The sequence below is a fragment of the Nipponia nippon genome, unplaced genomic scaffold, assembly GCF_047370975.1.
Source record: "Nipponia nippon isolate SJK-2023a ecotype South Korea unplaced genomic scaffold, ASM4737097v1 scaffold_4, whole genome shotgun sequence".
NCBI lineage: Eukaryota > Metazoa > Chordata > Aves > Pelecaniformes > Threskiornithidae > Nipponia > Nipponia nippon.
The window spans coordinates 92,595,945-92,615,305 of NW_028262358.1; the positions used below are offsets into that span (position 1 = coordinate 92,595,945).

General features: G+C 41.1%; 1 protein-coding gene across 2 annotated transcripts in view; it reads right to left on the minus strand.

The window, feature by feature from the left end:
- Positions 1-19,361, minus strand: part of KCNQ5 (potassium voltage-gated channel subfamily Q member 5) — a 300,365-nt gene that overhangs the window by 11,760 nt on the left and 269,244 nt on the right. For both annotated transcript variants that reach the window (XM_087776374.1, XM_087776375.1), the window contains 2 exons: positions 18,557-18,777; positions 6,176-6,284 (listed from right to left, as the gene is read on the minus strand). In XM_087776374.1, coding sequence (XP_087632500.1) covers positions 6,176-6,284; positions 18,557-18,777 — 330 coding nt within the window. The remainder of the gene's footprint in view (positions 1-6,175; positions 6,285-18,556; positions 18,778-19,361) is intronic.

Genomic DNA, 19,361 nt, shown 5'->3' on the forward strand with positions numbered 1-19,361 from the left:
GTAACTACTATTTCTGGTTTAGTTATTAGCTCATGTGTTGCCATCTTAATTAACTTCAGCAGGGTTTGGAACAGACCCATATTGCTTACTTCTTTTTGCTTCGAATATAGAAAATTTTACAAAAACTGCAAAAAAAGTGAAGGGTTATAAAAGACTGGTGTTTTAAAAGCCTGAAAGTTAATTAAGAAACAGAAAACCTGAATTCTTTCAGTGATGGAGCCTAGCAACTGCTTTGCGGTTCTTAAATTTAGTTGATTCTCTGTAGTTATTTACTGTTAATTTTAAAAATTCAATTATCTTTCTATATCTTGAAATAATTATGTAATTGAACTTGATAGACTTGAATACCCATCCTGAGAGATTATTACAAATATACAGAGCATTTCCCAAAGTTGAATTGTGAACAAAAAAGCTTTTGAGCTTCCTTCATTCGTGCTTCTAGAATAAAAAGTCGCCTATTCTGGTGTGTTCCTGTGTGATGAAAATGAAGGGTTCAGTTATGCGGGCACAGGTGGATAACCTACCTGTACAAAAAGAGGGAGAACCAGCACAAGGTGATCCATACCCCAAGTATCTGAAGCACTAGCCCTTAACACAAACAGGAGGAAGAGAGCAAACTACAGCTCGCTCTGTCTTTTCCAGTTATACCACAAGGGGGCAAACGAGACTCATCATAAATTAAACTGAGTCGCCACCGGCAGTACTGAACTGCTAGTACTGACCAAAGAGCAGGAATTGAAAGTAAGGATTAACCCAAAAGGACAAAGCGTGTAATGCCCATGTTTTTTTAAAACATTATTTGCATTTTTAAATCACCATATGCTGTGTAGCGAGGTGGTATTTTAAAACTCTAATGTGATAAGACAATGCACGGTTGTAAACGTACTCGAGTCACAAGCGTGAGAATTTTCTGGTGGGCGTTAGGTATAAAAAGTAGCCTATTTCAATGATGCCTGCAGAGAATAGCAGAAAAAGAAGTCTTTTGTGTTGAATTAGACCAATGGGGTTGTTCAGCCTGGAGAAGAGAAGGGTGCGGGGAGACCTTACTGCAGCCTTCCAATACTTAAAGGGGGCCTACAAGAAAGATGGGGACAGACTTTTTAGCAAGGCCTGCTTGATAGGACAAGGGGTAATGGTTTTATACTAAAAGAGGGTAGATTTAGACTAACCACAAGGAAAAAAATTTTCATGATGAGGGTGGTGAAACACTGAACAAGTTGCCCAGAGAGGTGGTAGATGCCCCATCCTTGGAAGCATTCAAGGTCAGGCTGGACGGGGTTCTGAGCAACCTGATCTAGTTGTAGATGTCCCTGCCCATTGCAGGGGGGATGGACTAGATGATCTTGAAAGGTCCCTTCCATCCCAAAGCATTCTATGATTCTATTATTCCATGATAATATATCAAGGTGCTTTGTCTATAGTTAACATCTAAACCACAGGTCCCACTAACCTTTACGTGGCCTGGTAATTTGTAGAAAGTTATAGGCCAAAAACTTTTGTCTTATTTTGACCTAGCAGTCAAAAGCAGCATCCATTTCATTTAACTCTTGTCAAATGCAGAATCAGCACCGAGCTAGAATTTCAGTGTTTTCTGAAGGTGCAGGTTGGATCTCTTTCCTGGCATTTGCGGCATTTTATTTTCCATTCATGTTGCCCCTTCCAGTACTAAAAGCTATTCTCCTTGTCATTAGTGCACTTTACTGAAACTGGCACTGAGTCAGAACATCTCTAATCCTCCGTGCAACCCTGTCGTACTCATGTTATTTTTTTAAACCTGTATCTTGTTAGTCTTGTCACTATCTCAGGAAAAAATGGAGCTTCATTCTACTGGGATTCAGGTAAACTCACACATGGTTCCTGCCTTAAAGATTAAAAGACAGGTAGGTTGTTTTGCCCATAGCTAGGTGAAGTGCCCACAGGTTGTTTACTCACTTACTACATTAGGGAAGCAGGTGCACACAGATCTAGTTGTGCTGGTTCCTCTGTCTCTCTACCCTTAGCTTGCCAGTTAACCCTCTTCCTGGTACACCACAACGTGCAGAAGAGATCGGGATCCAATACAGAGAGGTCAACAGACAGAAGGTGGCTGAGAGGTGATTCCACTACGTGTGGGGTGAGTGGGTGAATATTGCCTCCTCTTTCAGGCCTTGACCTGGACTAACCCATCCCCTAGGAGCCAGAGACATTGTTTCCTTCCAAGCACAGTGCTGTCATAGCCAAAGACACATCTAAGAGCCTTGACTAGACTCTTGAAGACCATCTGGGCAGAAAATGTACAATGTGTTGGGATTTAAAAGAAACAGAGGATTCTGACACACCACCATTGAACAAATTCATAATGGCTGCTAAAAATACATTTTATAGGTGTAGCAGAAACATTTCAAAAACTGAACATAAATGGTAAATTATATTTTCCTTCTTTGGCTATTAAATATGTATGACTATTCAACTATACAGCTTATCAGCTCTAGAATTCTCAAATTTCATTACGTTTAGCTATATTTATTATTATTATTTCTTATTAACAACAGATGAAAATACATCTATGCAATCACTAAAGTTAAAGAGAGAAAAGACCTCTTAGGTCAGCAAGTTCATCTTCCTGCCATTACAATTACTTCCTATTGCACATTTATTTATGCTTCTCAAATATAATTTTGTATTCCATAAATAGTAAGATAATTCTATCATTTCCATTGTGGAGAGTATTACGGAATTTAGTTCCTCTTGCTATGAAAAATGATCAGAGATATCTCAATATATGGAAACAAGGTATCCTTATCTTCTTTTTAGTCTTTTATATACATTCATCATTATGAACTAACAGAGAGCTGGAAAATGCAATGTTTTTTGTTAGTCTCCAGGAACTCTGAAGGATATTAATGGCTTTTTGTTCATAACAAGACTAGGGCTGGTTGAGTAGTGCTACAAAACCTGCTGGCACAAAGGCTCAGTGTACCGCTGGCAAGAACTGCTTTGTGCACTGCTCTGATCCCAGCCAGAGGCTGCGGAGGAGCAGGACTGATGCTGGCCTGGCCCAAGGTATGTTGTGGAGCACGCCATGTTTCACCACGCTACCCGTCTGTTCCCTGCTCACCCAACATTGTGCAAATGCATCGAGCAGCTTTTCCTTACTTTCCCTACTGCCCGCTTGATCTTTCCTGACAGGGAGTAGTAAGGGGGGTGGAGGGGGCAGCACAAGAGATGGACTTTGGAAGACTCAGCCTGGGGGGCTTTGAGAGGAGGCTGACAGCTTGACATGTTACCCGATAGGTCTGCACAGTGGGTCTTCAGTAGGACTGGTTGGCAGTCCTATTTTTGGAAAGGGCCAATATGTTAAGAACTTTTTCAGGAAAGGACTATTTTCTCCATCTCCTGTTTTGACCGTTTCAAAATGAAAGTTTGGGGGTTTGTTTGATTAAAATCAAAAAGTTATTTTGAAGAATAAAGTAGTCCTGGGAAACATGTGAGTAAGCAAGGTTAAAACTAAAGCAGTGCACTTTGAAATTACCAAAATGAAAGACCATAAATAAATCAGTTTTTGTCTCTTGCTATTTCAAGGCTGTCCAGCCTAACAGTAACCAGAATATTCTAGGCTTCTTTCACAGAAAAAACCCTAGTTCTTTCTGATTCCAAAACTGAGAGGCCCTACCTCTGTAAACCCTCAGGCATGAATTAATTTTGCTAGTTTGATTTCTTCCCCAAAACAAAAGGACCATTTGTATCATTGTAAAACAATTTGTACCCAGCTCTAAGCAGGAAAAAATACTCTCCATTATTGCAGTTTTTCAAGGTGATGTAGCCAGAATGGATTCAACTGTATGTGCTTACATTTGGGGTCTTTTGAATACTACCTCATGAAGCTATTCAAGTACCTTCTGTCTTTATCTGCTCCTGTATAGCAGCAAGAAAGGAAAAACAGCCTCCACCCTCCCCCATTGCCTTTGCAATTCAAAGCCGTTGCTAAAAACAAACTTCAAAATGAGGCACAAAGTTTCCATATAGGTAGATGTTATCATCTTGAAATTCTACAGTTACTATATAGTGTCTCAGATCCTTCTTGAGATGTTTGCATAGATCCCGGTGTAGGCAGGTAACGGATACTCTGAATAATCAGAAAGAGGAGTATCAGCTACCTGGCAAACTGAATTATCAATCTCTTGATTTTGAGAGATTAAGGTATAGCATTTAACAGAAGTCTGAAGATCATGGCGTATTACTGCCTTACAGATCTCAAACAAAGGTATGTTTCTGAAGCAAGGTGTATGTGCCACTTGCAATCTAGTGAAACACTAACATTTGCAGGGAGAGATTCGTGGCTAATTGATAGCAAGTGGAGATGGAGAATTGTTATTCTCAACCTCAGTGGTGAAATGAGTTGGGTTTTGGTAAGCCAAGTATGCAGAGAAAACGTTAGAGATAATCTAAAATGTTGACTCTTATCATTTAAATAGTGCATGTCTGAAACAATCAAACTGTTGCACCTTTGCTCGTCTTATTAGAACATTTCTGTGGATGACACTGTGGAGAAAGTTTGCCAACTACGTCCTTCACATTTGGTTACTTTCCATTTGAGCTGATAATTACTAAAAGAACCAAGCAAAGATGCAGGTGGTGGTTTGAACAATCCAGTGGTGTCTTTAAAAACAAGCTCCATGACTTTAGTATTAAAATGTCAAGTTGATCTTAAGGAATTTGAAAAGTATTAAGAATGAGATGACTGTTAGTATTACTTGTCAGTACAGTGGCAAGGTGCACTTGGAGCCAAGAGTCAACCAGTCTGTTTAAAATGCAACACCACAGACAAGGATCTTTGGCACCAGAGCCAATGGACTATGGTGATTGTTCCTAATTTGAGCATTTTCCATTTGAAGGAATAGGTCTGCCTTGTAGGTGGGTGTCCACTGTGTAGAATGATTTCCGTCACCTGCTGAAACATTGCTGGCAAGAGCTGGTTCTCGGCGATGACATCTGAGTTGCCAGTTGCAGTGTCTGTGGGACACGGACCTGGTATCTGACACGTCCTGTGAGGTCATTTCCAGGCAGGTTGGAAAAATGGTTGGAACAGACATCTGCAAATGATCTGTCAAGCTGTCTGTGCTAGTAGCAAAGTATTAGAAACAGCCTTACTCACTATCTGTCTTCACTGGCAATCAGTGGAAAAAGGGGAAGAAAATGCAAGTAGGCTGTAGGTTATCACTGTATGAAATTATCTGATAAAGAGCTTGAGTTCTTTCCTCCATAGTGCTGAGAGGCGAGAGTCTCCCTGCAGGAAAACATCATCTTTGGGTTTTGCAGAAATCCCCTATGGCTGCTGCGTAGGGGGATTTCTGCAAAAATCCTGCCGGCAAGAAGGGTGCCGGGCACTGATGTGACTGATGCAGAGCCAGCGGGGTGACCCCCAGCAATGACCTCGGGTTTGCTGTCAGCAGAGAGGCAATGCCTGAGCTCTCCTTGCTTGTCGATGTACTTTTTATGGTGGGCATTTGGCCTGTCAGGATTTGCACTTCAAAATATTCAGGAAGATGAAGAGCCTTGGCGGTCCCAAGAGGGTTAATGCTACGTTTAAGCTGTCAGTACAGGTAATTTTATAAGTTTCAATGCAGTTTGCTACTTTCTTGGAAAAGAAAGAGACTATTAGTTTTAAATTATTGGGTTTATATTTAGCTCAATGGATAGTGGCAGGCAAGGCTTTGCACAATTGAATGAATGTAATTATTCTGCTGTTACCAGAAGAAAGTTGAAATAAAAGTCATATGACAGACGATTTCAGGAATACAGAAATGTAATAAAAACCTAAACTTTTAAAGGAAATAACTTTTCCAGGCAAGGTGATATACATTCAGTGAAAGTATATCAAACTGGATTACAGTAATTTGGATTACAGGAAAAATAGTGGAAACCAGTATTCATTACTCTCTTTCTTTCCTGAATCAAATCACGTAACATTTTTAGACATTGAAAAGCTGATAACAGAACAGATAAAATATTTTGACTTATAAATAAAATACTGATGAAAAGGAAGCATAAATAAACTGTATTAGCATTAGTTATGTAACAAATGTAGCCATGTAATAGGTTCAACTAACTACCATTTTATTAATTGACTTGCAGTTAATTAGTATCTTAATTAAAGACATCTCAAATATTTATTCATTCAGTATTTTTTACTCACCTGATTGCTCTGATGACAGTTTTAAGAGCAGGGGTGAGATCTTCTACTGACACATCACACTGGCACCCTTTATCATCATAAACATCATCTGTTCCAAGACTCGTGTCAGCTGCAAAATACAAGAGCAGACTAAACAAGCAGCATTTAAAAATCTCTTCCTTAGTGTTTTCTAACCACCTGCACAGTGGTTCTGGAAAAATAAGGACTACAAATCAAATAAGACAGAGCTTCATCAGTTTACAAACTATATGATGTACTTGTCTGTGTCTGCGCTTGTGTCATAAAAGGCCTGGGTAGTCCCCAGTGTAAACAGCAGAAGTTCAAAAGCAAGAAATCCCTGTTATTTTTCAAACAAATTAATAGTTTAGTACCAGTGAGGCTGTTCCTGATGTCTCACTGTTTTTCATCACATTCTCTGTCTTAAGGGAAAGTGGCGAGCTAACAGATGTAATGGCAGAATCAAAAGATGCTGAAGTTTAATTAAATTGTTCTTTTTTTTACTACTATGGATCAACCTGACATTGAAGACAAAGGAGAAGATGCATTTCGTTTACTAAGGAGGCTGTGGAATGATCCAACACTTTATTACAGGTGAAAATAAACTAAGTACCTTTTTGCCAGAAATTAATAGAGAATGACATCCATCATGGATCAATTGCCACCTTAAACCTCAGAGCCATATAGATATTGCAGCCTTCCTTCGCAATAGGAACTTAAGCCAAGTTACTGTATTTATTTGCCTGAAAACAAATGAATTCTCTGCCCTTTCCTAACACTGCCCCTGCAGTTACCATTTGAGAACTAACTAGAAATGTCAGAAGTGCCCAGTGTACCTCAATACACAAGAAAACAGGGACTGATGCATAACTGAGAAATTTTACAAACTTAAAATGTGCTGGAGTTGGAACGAAGCAAGGAGGGCAGAGTCAGTGGATGCCCCTATGTCATATATGTCTTGAAGGCACATGAAGTACAGGAAACCTGTCTTGAGAGTAGATGTGTTTTCCTCCCAAACCATCTCTCTTCACCTGCATAAAGTCCAAGTACCCAGGTGAAGAATTTCACCCAAGGTCAGTGTATTTCAACATGTAAGTGTCTCTGCTTCATGAAGAAGAGAGTGTAAAATGAAATAGTTACATATGAAACAGAGAAAAAAGGATGGGATTCAGTAACCCTCAGTAATGGAGGAGATTTCCTCCCAGTTCTATGTCCCTACCTACATTCATGCTGTTATTTAAAACATGGGCTTAGTCATCCAGAAACAGTGCAAGTAAACCATTTCAGGGGCTTCTATTATAAGCAAATTCAAAGCACAGACACAAATGATTGCAGGACATGTTTTGCAAGTCCCTTTTTCACAAAGACTGTAAATTAAGAGGGAAAATATTCTTTGTCAGTCAGAAGTGCCTGGAAATTTCATGGTACCTTTTAAATCTAATAGGAGTGCTATCTTAGAATAACCAGCATTGTACTAGGCTGCATCTTCAGGAATTGCTATTGCTGCATTGTTGTCTTCACAGATTTAATATTTGGCCACAATAATTTATTTTGGTGACTCTGGCTAGTTCATTACCCTCAAGAATATCTTTTCTTTTTTGACTGTTGCTGAAAGTCCCAAAATTTAATTCGCTAAAATAAATGATGTAATCAGTTTGATAGGCATATACACTACCTAAAACTCTATCTCTGAAGGTACTAGGTGTTCCACGACATTAACTTTCCAGGTGTCATGTCTGATCTGCTTCTCCAGTTACTTCTCACAGTGCTGAAATCTCCCAGCTCATTTCTAACTGCCATACTAAAACCAGAGCTTTTTATGCTACTGGTATTTCTAGTGGTTCTCTAAGGTTTGAATCTACTCAGTTAGCCAGTATAAATTAGGAATAATTCTGCTAAGGTCACAAGAGCTGCGACCATGTAAACCCCCAGTGAAACAGGAGACTCCAACCTGAAAGTTTAAAATAAACATGTTTCTGAATGGTTCTCTTGCTGATACGGTTCCTGGCTCATTTGCCGAGTACACTGTCATTAATACAAAGGCTTCCTTAACACAGTATATCTTTGCAGAACCGTTTTGAGAACAGTGTGGTACAATTATAGTATTTCACGTTGCTCACATGTGGATACAAAAATCAGCAAAAACTTTAGACAGACACTGGAAAATTCTTATAAATTTAAGCCAGCTTTAAGAAGAGATACTGCTCCTCATAAATCACCTTCTTTTTCTCTTTATAGTATTCCCACTGACATGAATTTCCTTCATTATAGCAGGCACTTGGTACCACATGTCAATACAACTTGTGAAAAACTATGAACCTGATTTGATTCATATGGGAAACATTCATGTTTCTTTATAATACTGAGCAGACTTGGAAAAAAGTTTGGGAAATGCGGAGTAACAATTTGGGAAAAAAAAATCCAGCTTAAAACCCCACTGAAATCAAAGTTCACCTTCTGACGAATTTTTCCAGTGGAACCTCATGTTGTGCACGACATAGTTATGAGGTGAGATGTACTTGTATCACTTCTGTCCCTCTCGAGTTCATCCTCGAGGTCGGGGCTGTGTTGGGGTCAGTTTGGCTGCTTCAGCAGTTCCAGCTGTTAAAATCCCTGCCAGCTCCCAGATGGGGCTAAGCTACAGCCTCTGACGAGCCCTGCTCCACGGAGCTGCCTGTTCCCAGAGAGAGCCTTCCCCATCATTAACTGGGGCAGGTAGACCCGCCGGTGCTGGCTCATGCCTAGCCCTGCACACATCTGCTTCTTCATCCTTCCCCGTACCCTTCGGCCACACCTCCTGCTCTCCGTCGGGGTGGCTGTGCATGGTCCAAGTGGGCTGCAAAGGCAACTTTAAGCAGCAGCTGCTCTAAGTAAATCCAGCCGCTCTGCCAGACCTTCCTTGGGTTAGCACAGGTCCTTCTTTCTCTCCAGGAGCCTCTACCAACAGCTAAACAGGCCTTTCAAGTCGGTTGCTTGGGCAGCTCATGAATCCAGTTTCGACAATGGCCAAAGTGTCTCTTAATAGAGATTTAGACGTACACCTGCAAGTCTCCCTAAGGAGGGGTGTGAGCCAGTCGGACAATCCAGAAACAATTCCCCTGTTCTAATACCAGCATCTTTACAATTCAGGATGTGTTTTGATCCTAAACATCAATCTGGAAAGCATTTATTTCACAACTGATGAGGCATCCGCCATTATCTTATGATATTTGACATTATTTACTTTGGGCTAAAGTCTTGTCTTTGCCACTTTTTAATTTCTTCCTCGGTCTTCCGTAAAAGCAGTCTTCAATTTAATCACACAGCAAATCAGCAATTACCAAGAAATAGAAAAGAGGCATGCACAAGTCATTAAAATTGTCTTGATATTTCCGTTTGTCACAGTATTTATGCATTCTTCATGCAAACTCCAGTCATTTATGATCACCCTAAATGAATGGGCTAAAAATTACACTGTTCTGAAACATTATATGTCACAAACAAAAAATTTACAAGTTTGTAGCTGCATTTCATATGGCTCTGTGCAAAAGTTAAGCACAAGGACTGATTTATTATTTCAGTAAATATCATGTGTCCTTTCTTAGAAGTGTTTTCTGTTGTTTAATAACATGCTTTGGCATCAGGAAAACTGTGACACTACTCTGATCACTCTCAGTTCCATGCTTTCAGTGTCAGTAACATTCAAGTAATTATGTGCCTGTTGAACAGAATCGAAAAGATTTTGTACTCTAATGTTTTCTGGGAACTGCCATATGCTAGCAACACCAATCCAGCATTAATAAGTGCATGTGCTGACACCATGAATAGTCCTATGGAAGTGCTCCTAGCGTAGTCAGTGGTGCAGTGATCCAGCATAAACCCTTTGACTTGTTTTTTGGAAGCCTTCAGAAGCACTTAGATCTTACTCTGACTGTGTAGGAGGTAGTTAGGGCTCTTCGTGTGGGTGATCTAAATCATTCTGCTGAGGCTGAGTACCCACCTTTTAGACACAGCAAAACCTAAATAGGTGCCTGAAGTTGGTAGTCTGCATATGACTCTCAATTATTCATGTTACAAGACAATATTTTGTCAACTTGGTAAAAAAAGCACTGATTGATTTTCATTTTAATGCATGACTCAAGATGAAAAATGGATCATGGCCTAATTTTCACAGGTGCTGAGTTACATCAAGCTATAGTGTATAACTGTCATTCAAAATCCAGAGTTCAGCTTGGGAACTGAAGTCCAAGCAATTCTTAATGCAGCTCCACAGCCTGCTCTCCATCCTGCTCAGCAGCCTCATCCGAGCACAGAGCTGCTCTGGCTGCCCAGGGCAGCCGTGCAGGGTACTCCAACGTGGCACACTCATCTCCAAACTCATTTTCTGAGTGAATGGTCAGAAGGAAAATGAGTGGAGAATTCAGTGCATCTAATTTCTGGGCAAGTAAAGTTAGACATAAATTCAAAGCTTTTGGAGGACAGATTATCCCATCACATGGTGTGCTGCTGTATGGGAGATGCTGCAGCAGGGATGCCCAGGCGGCTGCTTCAGTGGTAGACTCCCAACTGCCTTACTCTTAAATGGCTACTGAGCTCAGGTGACCCCTCTTGTTCAAGGAGCAATGCTGGCAGCTTACTACTCTCATTATTCTGTTCTTTCAGCTCCTTTTGAAAGCAATGTAGAGCCCCTGTTATGCTGCTGTAGATAATGCCTAGAATGCCCACAAGGTAGGTGCATTTCACTCAGCTTCACACTGCCTTTGAAGTACCTTTCTTCACCCTGAACATTTGCTGTGGGAAGTTAGGGATTTAGCCTGTATTCTCTAAAAAAATTGAGATATCCTGTACATATTTTATAGTATTTCCACAAATGTCATAATGCACAGAATGTTACACAAAATCTCAGTTATGTTTTTCCCTCAAAAATTATTCTAAGTACAAACATCTTCATGGTTTATGTGCATACAATTCATGCAATTACCCTTTATCAAAATATAATGTCTCAGCCTAGTGCCTTTGTTTAAATTTGTTTCATGAAACTTCTCACCTCTTCACGAGCTCTCATTATTTTCTTGTTCATTGAACCATGAATACAAATTCCCTTCACTGCCCCTAGAAGTGATTTTCTTTCAAATTTTCCTTTGCTTTAAACAACAAGCTGACTCTCTTTCAGTAAAGAGTTCACATAAATCGTTTTACCGTGATTGTTTGCTAAACTCCATAGGAAAAATCAACTGAAAAAAGCAACACTAATTGGGATGGAACTTAATCGCATGCTTAATGATAAGAACGCCCAAGGCTCCCCCAAAGAGAGAAAGGCGGCAGCCCATGTTTACATGCTTTCCAGAGCAGAGGCCAAGAAAAAGGAGGCCCAAGGGAGTGAATCATGTATTTATTTCCTTGATCCCTGGAAAAAAAAAAGCTTTCTTCTAATCATGAAAGAAGGAAGGAAGCACGACAAGTAAACTTCCATGATGTGCTCTTCATGTTAGATGCTTAATTAATTTTGTCTGGAAAATGACACAAAAATCCCTGGTAGTACACAACAGTATTCAAGTGGCAAAATTAAGAAAGAAGGAATAAGGATGACAACATTTAAAAACATTGTTTACAGGGAGCTTTTATGAAATGGTTACCATTTCCATGCTGGAAAGCAATTTCTCAGGAAAGGAAGGAAACTGGTGCCTCCTGGAAGGAGGAACACTTCTGCACAAGCTTGTAGGAGCTCCCTTTCCCTTCTGCATGACCTGAGCCTCTACCCTGCAGGCAGTACCTTTGTGTAGTGCAGTAGTGCTGTATCCATAGCCTGTGCCTTTCTCCCTTGCCTTTCTCCTGAAAGATGCAAAACTTTCCAGATGGGGAAGAGAAGAGGACATCAGAACTGGAATTTGGTAGTTGCAGTGCAGTATGAAGCAGAATATCACAAAGAATATCCCTAACAACATTTTATATGTGAAAGCATTTCTAAAAAAGCTCAGATTTGGCCAAAATGGAAGATAGGATTAGTGGAAAGTTTTTTACATATTCTGAGTATAATTATCTAGTCTCCTTTCTTTGTAAGTACAATTTTTTAAGGTCAGAAACCTAATTTATATCAGTTATCATATAATGCAGGCAAGTTCCAAATATCTAAAATTCTAGCATTCCCTGCTAACAACTCTCAATTATCTTTAGTTATTATTTAACTTCTCAAAAATTTTCTGCACTGGCAATATTTCATGGAACAGCTCCCACTACTTAATTAAAAAGGAGTCCTTTTCATTTTGAGTGATGATATGGAGAACCAGGAAACTTTCTAAAAACAATTCATTATGCACATAATAATTGTGCAGTTAAAATGGCTGGTCATATTATAAATAGTGACACATTAGCCAGCAAGTTTAGATGGCCATATGAGAAGAGTAAGAAAGAAAAGTGGTGGGTGACTCTAAACGTGATTTTAGTGTATTTTTAGATAACACATCTCTCTGTTATTTTATATACACCACTTTCAGGAAGATAAAACTGTAAAAGAAATTCCAGATATATATGATAAGATCTAGAATTGTGGACTAATGAGCTGAATGTCATGCCTAATTGACTGTCTCTCTGCAAGACCTTGTACCACACAATTGATACGATGTCCGATATTCCGTAAGGCCTACAGAGGTCCTACACCCTGGGAGATTTCCAGGTCCTGTTGTTTGAAGGAGGTGGTAGCTATGGGCAAAGGGAGAGAGAAAGACTGCAGCTTTAGATTCATGTAGCCACAGGAGAGTCCTGTATTTTAAAAAGCCATGAAGGATTTCCCCAACAGCATTTTATAAAAATGAAAACATTCCTCAAACGTTTCAGATTTGATGCAAGTGGGTTACATGGTGGTTGGAAAGTTTTACAAGCGTCCTCTCAAAATGACTTGTTAACTCATTTGTTCACTCTTCACTGCAGATGAGGTTATCTGAAATCCATGCAAATCATACTTCTGTGTGGTGGTCTGCTGCTGTCCCTCACGGAGCTGAGCTTGCCAATCGTCCACCTGCGACCACCAAAGAAGTGCTCAGTCCAGTGAGCAACGGTGCACAGTAGGTTCCTCAAGACATATCATAAAGAGAGAGACTAAATTATGGGCTCATACAGCCAGGACCTTGGCTGGAATAAACTAGAATAATGCCTCAAAACCAATAGCCTGTACTTATTTACACAAAATGAAAAAATGACTCGTAGCTTAGATCAGAATGCCAGGTTATTTTTATAAGATCTTCCTAATTAATTACAGTTAAACAATCACAAGAAAATAAATCTCCTGTCTAGCACAAATCGATATATTGCTAATAAAATGTCATTTAGTCCCGTCATATGAGGTTTACACAAATTGAGCAGCTTTCTTTCGACATCATGCAGCTTCATTTTGAATCAGCAAATTTAAGCTAACCGAGATGTAAAAGCAACCAAACTAAGGACCTTTGCCACATCAAGTGAACCTTATACAAGGTCAAGATGTTTGTGCTACTGAAAGGAAAACCTGTCATTTTTGCAATACATAAATTACGTGGTAGTAACTGAGGACATGGGGGCTGAAATGCACAATTGCATTCTTTCCATGGTTATTATAATATACTCTACCCTGAGGATTTTGTGCAAGTACTCTGTAGGGAATGAAAGGCTAGAGGTCGTGTGAGCGTATAATGTTCAGGGATGGTGCAAGAAATCAAATATTTCCTTAGAGAGTTCTATTTAATTTACTTTAATTAATCAAATGAAATATGTTTGTAATATCTCCAGTGCTGAACGCTTTTGATATTTTATTCAAAAAGCTACACAATGTCTCTAGGTTACAGTAAAGGCACAATAACTCATGCAGTGGCTCAGAAGCATAGGATGGTAGAAAACAAGTATAATAGGGCATTTTTTGTCCCTCACTGAGAACTGCATGCACAACATAATATCCATTCATTACTTCAGCTGTGGCTGTACAAGACTGGAGCATGATTTAAGCAAAAAAAGTTCCTCAGAAAAGAGGAAAGGAGAGATTTTGTGAGGTGAGTCTCCGTGGCTGGACCTACGCTAAATACAATGAGGCACAGGCACAGAGCCTTAAGCAATGGCATGAGATCACTGGTACTATTTAATCGCTTGCACAGACTCTGGCATGGGTTTGGCCACTGCCAGTGGGTATTCTCATGTGCTGGGGGCCATTCCCCATGGGCAGTTTGGCTGCGGTTTCCCTGTTTTTGGTGCAGGGATACAAGCTGTGCTGCATGAGGGGAGGCCTTGGGGCCAGAGGAGGCTCCTGGCTCGCTTGGTGTACGGGTATGGTGGTGGCTGCGTGCGGCTCCAAGGTCAGGCAGGACCTTCGCCCATGGGATGTGGCATCCCTTCACAGGAGGCTCTTGCACGACCCTATATGATTCTTGTATCCTTTTAACTGCGTGCTTTGTAAAACTTCACTATTTACCGTTCTTGAGTGGTGAAGATTTCCCTTTGATCTGCTTGGTCCTGATAATTCCCTTTTAAACTGATAACAGGGATTGGAAATACAGCATCCTGGCACCTTCATTGATTTGTGCAGGGTCTCCTCTTCAACAAGAGTTCTGGCAGTTGTGAGTCACATTTCACCAGAGACTGGGCATGGATTTTAAATCAGATTACATAAGTCTTGGTTTTCAATTTCGCTCCCCTGTGCTGTTAAATGCTCCAGAGAGTGTCTGCAGCCATGCTACCAACGCTTTCTCCAGCCATCAAAGCTCTCTCAGGTTTGGATTCCATTTCCAAATGCACATATGTAGCTGAAATAATCACTGCTGTTGCCAGGCCCACTTTGGCAATAGCAATAAATGGTTTATAGGCAGTTTCAGAGGACTGTTGTTACCCATAAATAAAGCCATTTGTGCAACAGTTTTGATCATACTGTTCTAAGGCTGCTACACCAAAATCCTTTTGGGAGATACCTGTGGCCAGCTTAAGTGTTTTGCTTACTGCCAAGAAACCCTCCTTCTGTGGTTTTAGTATGCAGCAGGTAAGCGTTAGTAAGCTTTTGTTACCAGGTAGCCTAAGAGCAAGGCTACTATATTTTCAATCATGTTAGCCTTTTAACTGCCTCCATAAGCTCCTGTCTGGATTAGAAACATCCCTTTACAGGGCAGTGTCTAATTGCTAATGTTTAGTTTTTCCAGCAGTCTCTTCCTGATCATTTTGGCCCAGATTCCAACCATGTTCTTTATCAGAACTCAGTCAGCCCTGCAAAGTTGCTACATTGACTATCTGCCTTAGATCATCCTGGTACACTAACAATTTCTCTTCCTTTCTGAACCGTCTACTTATATATTTGCTTCTCTGCTTTATTTTTACGTGGAGTTCAGTGCACCTGACCTTTGCAATGAGGTAATTCCTCCTCTGCCTGCACTAATGGAAGAACATTTACAACCTCACATCCCATACGGTGAAGGAAAAATCAAGCAAATATGAGTGTCTTTTCTTTTGGAAGGGGAATTTCATAGTGAGATGTTTTTATTTTTTCATTAGATCACTGATATAAAATTTCAACACTGGACTGGGTACCCAGTACTATGTTGTCTCTGTACAACAGGTCTATTGCAAGTGTCATTTCTTCTTCCCCCAAACATGCTATGGAGATGTAAGAATCACCAGAAGGACCAGATTCTCAAGGATATTGTTTTGTGCCCAGACTTTTGTCTAGAAAGGGGTGGCTTCTAGTTTGGCTGGAATATCAGCACACCAAAATAATTAATCCTTTGGCCAGAGAATGCCTCAAGGAGGAAACTGGAGGTCTTGACAACTGAGAGATATTAATAAAATGCTGCAAATACTGTATTTTCATCCAGTGAAAAATGCAAGATGTTCTAAACTAAATACATCATCTCCAGATCCTTGTCATTGGGCTGTCAAATGCAGCAAGCATATCAAACTATGAAATTGGTAACACAGCAAACAAAAAGAGAAATCAAGGTTGGTAGCACCTGACTTTTTCTGCAATGGACTGGGGAAGGTAGCAGGGAGCTGCCTCTCAGCAGTGAGCACACTGGACATCTCTCTGATGATACCAGTCCTAGAAGTAGCTGGACCGGGTCCCAGTGTGGAAACTTGGCATTTGCCTAAAAGCTGGACACAATGGAAGCTGTTCCTCCTGCCACAGATGAGAAATTGGTTATATCTGTTGGCCCCAGTTCATAAGGGTGGACTAGTAGCTGGAAACTGCTGACAAGGAAACAGGCTGTTCTTGCCCTGAGGAGCGGGAAGATCTTTAAGGGTTTACGCACAGCAATGAACGCTCTGTTGTTGCTATTATCTTTTATCTATAGAAACACCCAAGGTGCCGTTTATGCCACCTTTTCCGTGAAAGGGAGACAATAAGAGGGAAACCGATTTTCTTGTGCAGGTCATTGCTATTAACAGCAATATGTACAGGACGAAATAGAGGACACACTGAGGAAATGTTTCTGTGACAAATGGGCTGATGAAAAACTAAACAGATGCTTGAGCGAGGTGCAGGCTGCGGGGCTGGAGCAGAAGTGAGCTGCTGATACCCGGGGAGTGTGCTCAACAAATTGCTCTCTTCTTAGGTCACTTCCAGGCTCAGTGTGAGTTACGGGGGTTTAACCTATGAAATCACTTCTGATGTGGTTTTGGGGAGATACTCTTGCTATATAAGTGATTATGTAGGAAGCCTAAATTTAGACAGGGTAGCTTCAGCCACACTCTTGTACCTAGAGCATTTCTCACTTCCATTTGTGGAGCAAGCGGTCTTGTCCCAGCTCCATGTCAGTGTGAGACCCAGGCCAGCATCACACAGCCCCTGTGCCACAGCTGCTGCAGGACATGACCCATGGTCTGTGCCCCAGAATGGAGTGAGGAGTGGTGAGCAACCTGGATAGCAGCCTGATGGCCAGTGCACCCCAGTAGCTCACTGTAACGCAGCCAAATCCAGGATTTGTGCATCTGAGAGGTCTCTGTGGGGGAGGGCTAGCCTGGAACGATGACCTTAGCAAACACTGTTGGTTTGTCTTGTTTGCCCTCCAGGAAATGTTTATTTACCCAGGCTTTTCCTGAAGAGATGTGTTGCGTAGGAGGTCCTCAGCTGAGAGATGGGGCATTTCAGTTCAATGGGTATTTTGCAATCTACACGTCTGTGATAATATGTGCTCTTAAAAAGGAAGCAGACACCAAAATCGCACTTCTGTCTAATTAGTTTTACCACAATTGTTGGATGTAACATGCATGATTGCCACCGTAGAAAGAGTTTAAATTTATATCTCTTTACTTGGATCAAATGATTTATGTTGTACCTTTCCCATACAGTCAGCGTCATTGCCTCCTGTTGTAGCCGGTCAGTTTGTTTCCCTTATTTTCTACCTGGGAGTCCCACAAGAAAGAACAAAACTTTCATAAATTGGAAAAAATGTGAATGCAGAAACCCAAATCCACTGGGGCAGCGGTACCCAGTGCAGGACCCATCCCTTACAGGGGCTGGGCTCATCTGGTGCTCTCGGCTCCTGCCTGTCAGGACGATGTTCTCACCAGCTTTGCTGTTCCCTGGTTAGGGGAGTCACTGTCTCTGTTTTGGAAAGCTTTTGCAGATGAAGCTCCTTGCCTGAACACTGACTAGTTTAATGCCAGAGAGGACCTTAGCTGGCGAATGGAGAGCAGAGAGGGGCAGCATCCATTCCCATGGGGAGGCAGCGTATGGGAAAGGCTACGTTCCTGTCTGCTGTGGGGTCAGTGAGCCATTTTCACAAAGATCCACTTCTTCACATGTTAGGAGTCCTTCCTACATCTAAAATACCCTTTAGAAAGCAATATATAAAAGCACTAACACTGGTTTTTTTTTGCTAAAGCCACTTGCTTTACCGAACCTGATACAACCCTGTAAAACTTAAAAGCATCCAGTAGTATATCTCTTGGTGGCAGGTGGCTGTACTCCCAGGGGAGGTAAGAGGGCATCTCCCAGCTCCTCAGCAAGCTCCTCTGCCTGGGGGGGGGGCAGTGCTGTACAAGCTGTGCTGTCAGTTGGCAAAGGCACAGCCAGCGCAGCATTTGTCACGGTGTGTGGCCCACCAGCAAGAGGCAGCGGGCTGGGGTAGCAGCTGCGCCCAGCAGTGGGAAAGGGGCCACGACGGCAGAGCTGCTGCAGCCAAACCCGTGGGATGCATTTAGTCCACCTGCAATTGTCCATAGTGACCCCCTTTTCCACCAGTTGCTCCCTATGCACCACTGACACAAGATTTCTTATTAAAAAAACTCCTGTCAGCATGCTCTTTGAAGCAGGCTATAGCTTTCTAGTATCTCTGCCCCAATATAACAATTCTATCTGCTTTCCAAATACAGGTTGCATTCACAGTGCAGGTGTGCAAGAGCGGGAGCAGGCTGGCCACAGCACGCAATGGCAAATGAGGTATGGAAAACTCCTACCGTCGACCACGGGTTTGGGCTGTGAGCTCTTCAGCCGCAGCGAAGGCCTGAAGCGGGTTCGGTCATTGAAGCTCCAGCTCTTCTGGACTTTGGTTGGGCTGCCCTCGGTGGCAATGTCGGCACTTGGTGACCGGCGATCTCCAACTGAAGACTGCCTGTTCTTTATACTTTGACCTCGTGGGCTGGCCATCCGGACCCGCTCCTTAAAACTTAGCTTTTGACTGTGAAGAAGAGAAATGTATTTTATTTCATGGTTCCTCCACTCCTTTTTTTTTCTATCGTATCGTATTAGGAAATAATTTCTAAAAGTTCTCAATAGTATGAATCTGTTTCTTACACACTGATTTTCATTGAATATATTTCATTTGGGAATGAAACTGATTTGATGTAATTGTTTTTTGATAGAGGCATTATCAATGGCAGTCTATTTTACAGTACCGAATAACCTTGTAAAGGAAATTGAAATAAACGAAGAGAAACAAATTTCACCCAGTTGTTACAAATTAATGTATAAGATTTTTTTTGTTATTCCTTGACTTTTAAATAACTTCATTTTCATCTTAGTCAGCCCAGCTCAGTGCATTTCTGGCCATCTCTTCAGATAAACAAGAACGAAATGTATTCTATTATTACTGCATGCCATGTAGTGTTGTTTTTTTTTTTTAAGCAGGCAAAAATACTGTTAGTATATTCATGCTTTTTCAAAATGTGGCACTTCCAACTTTCCATATGCATTGTTAGTGATCACTCATACCCAGAATTCCTTCTTACAGCACTTGCTTGGACAAGACGAAACCAAAATTAA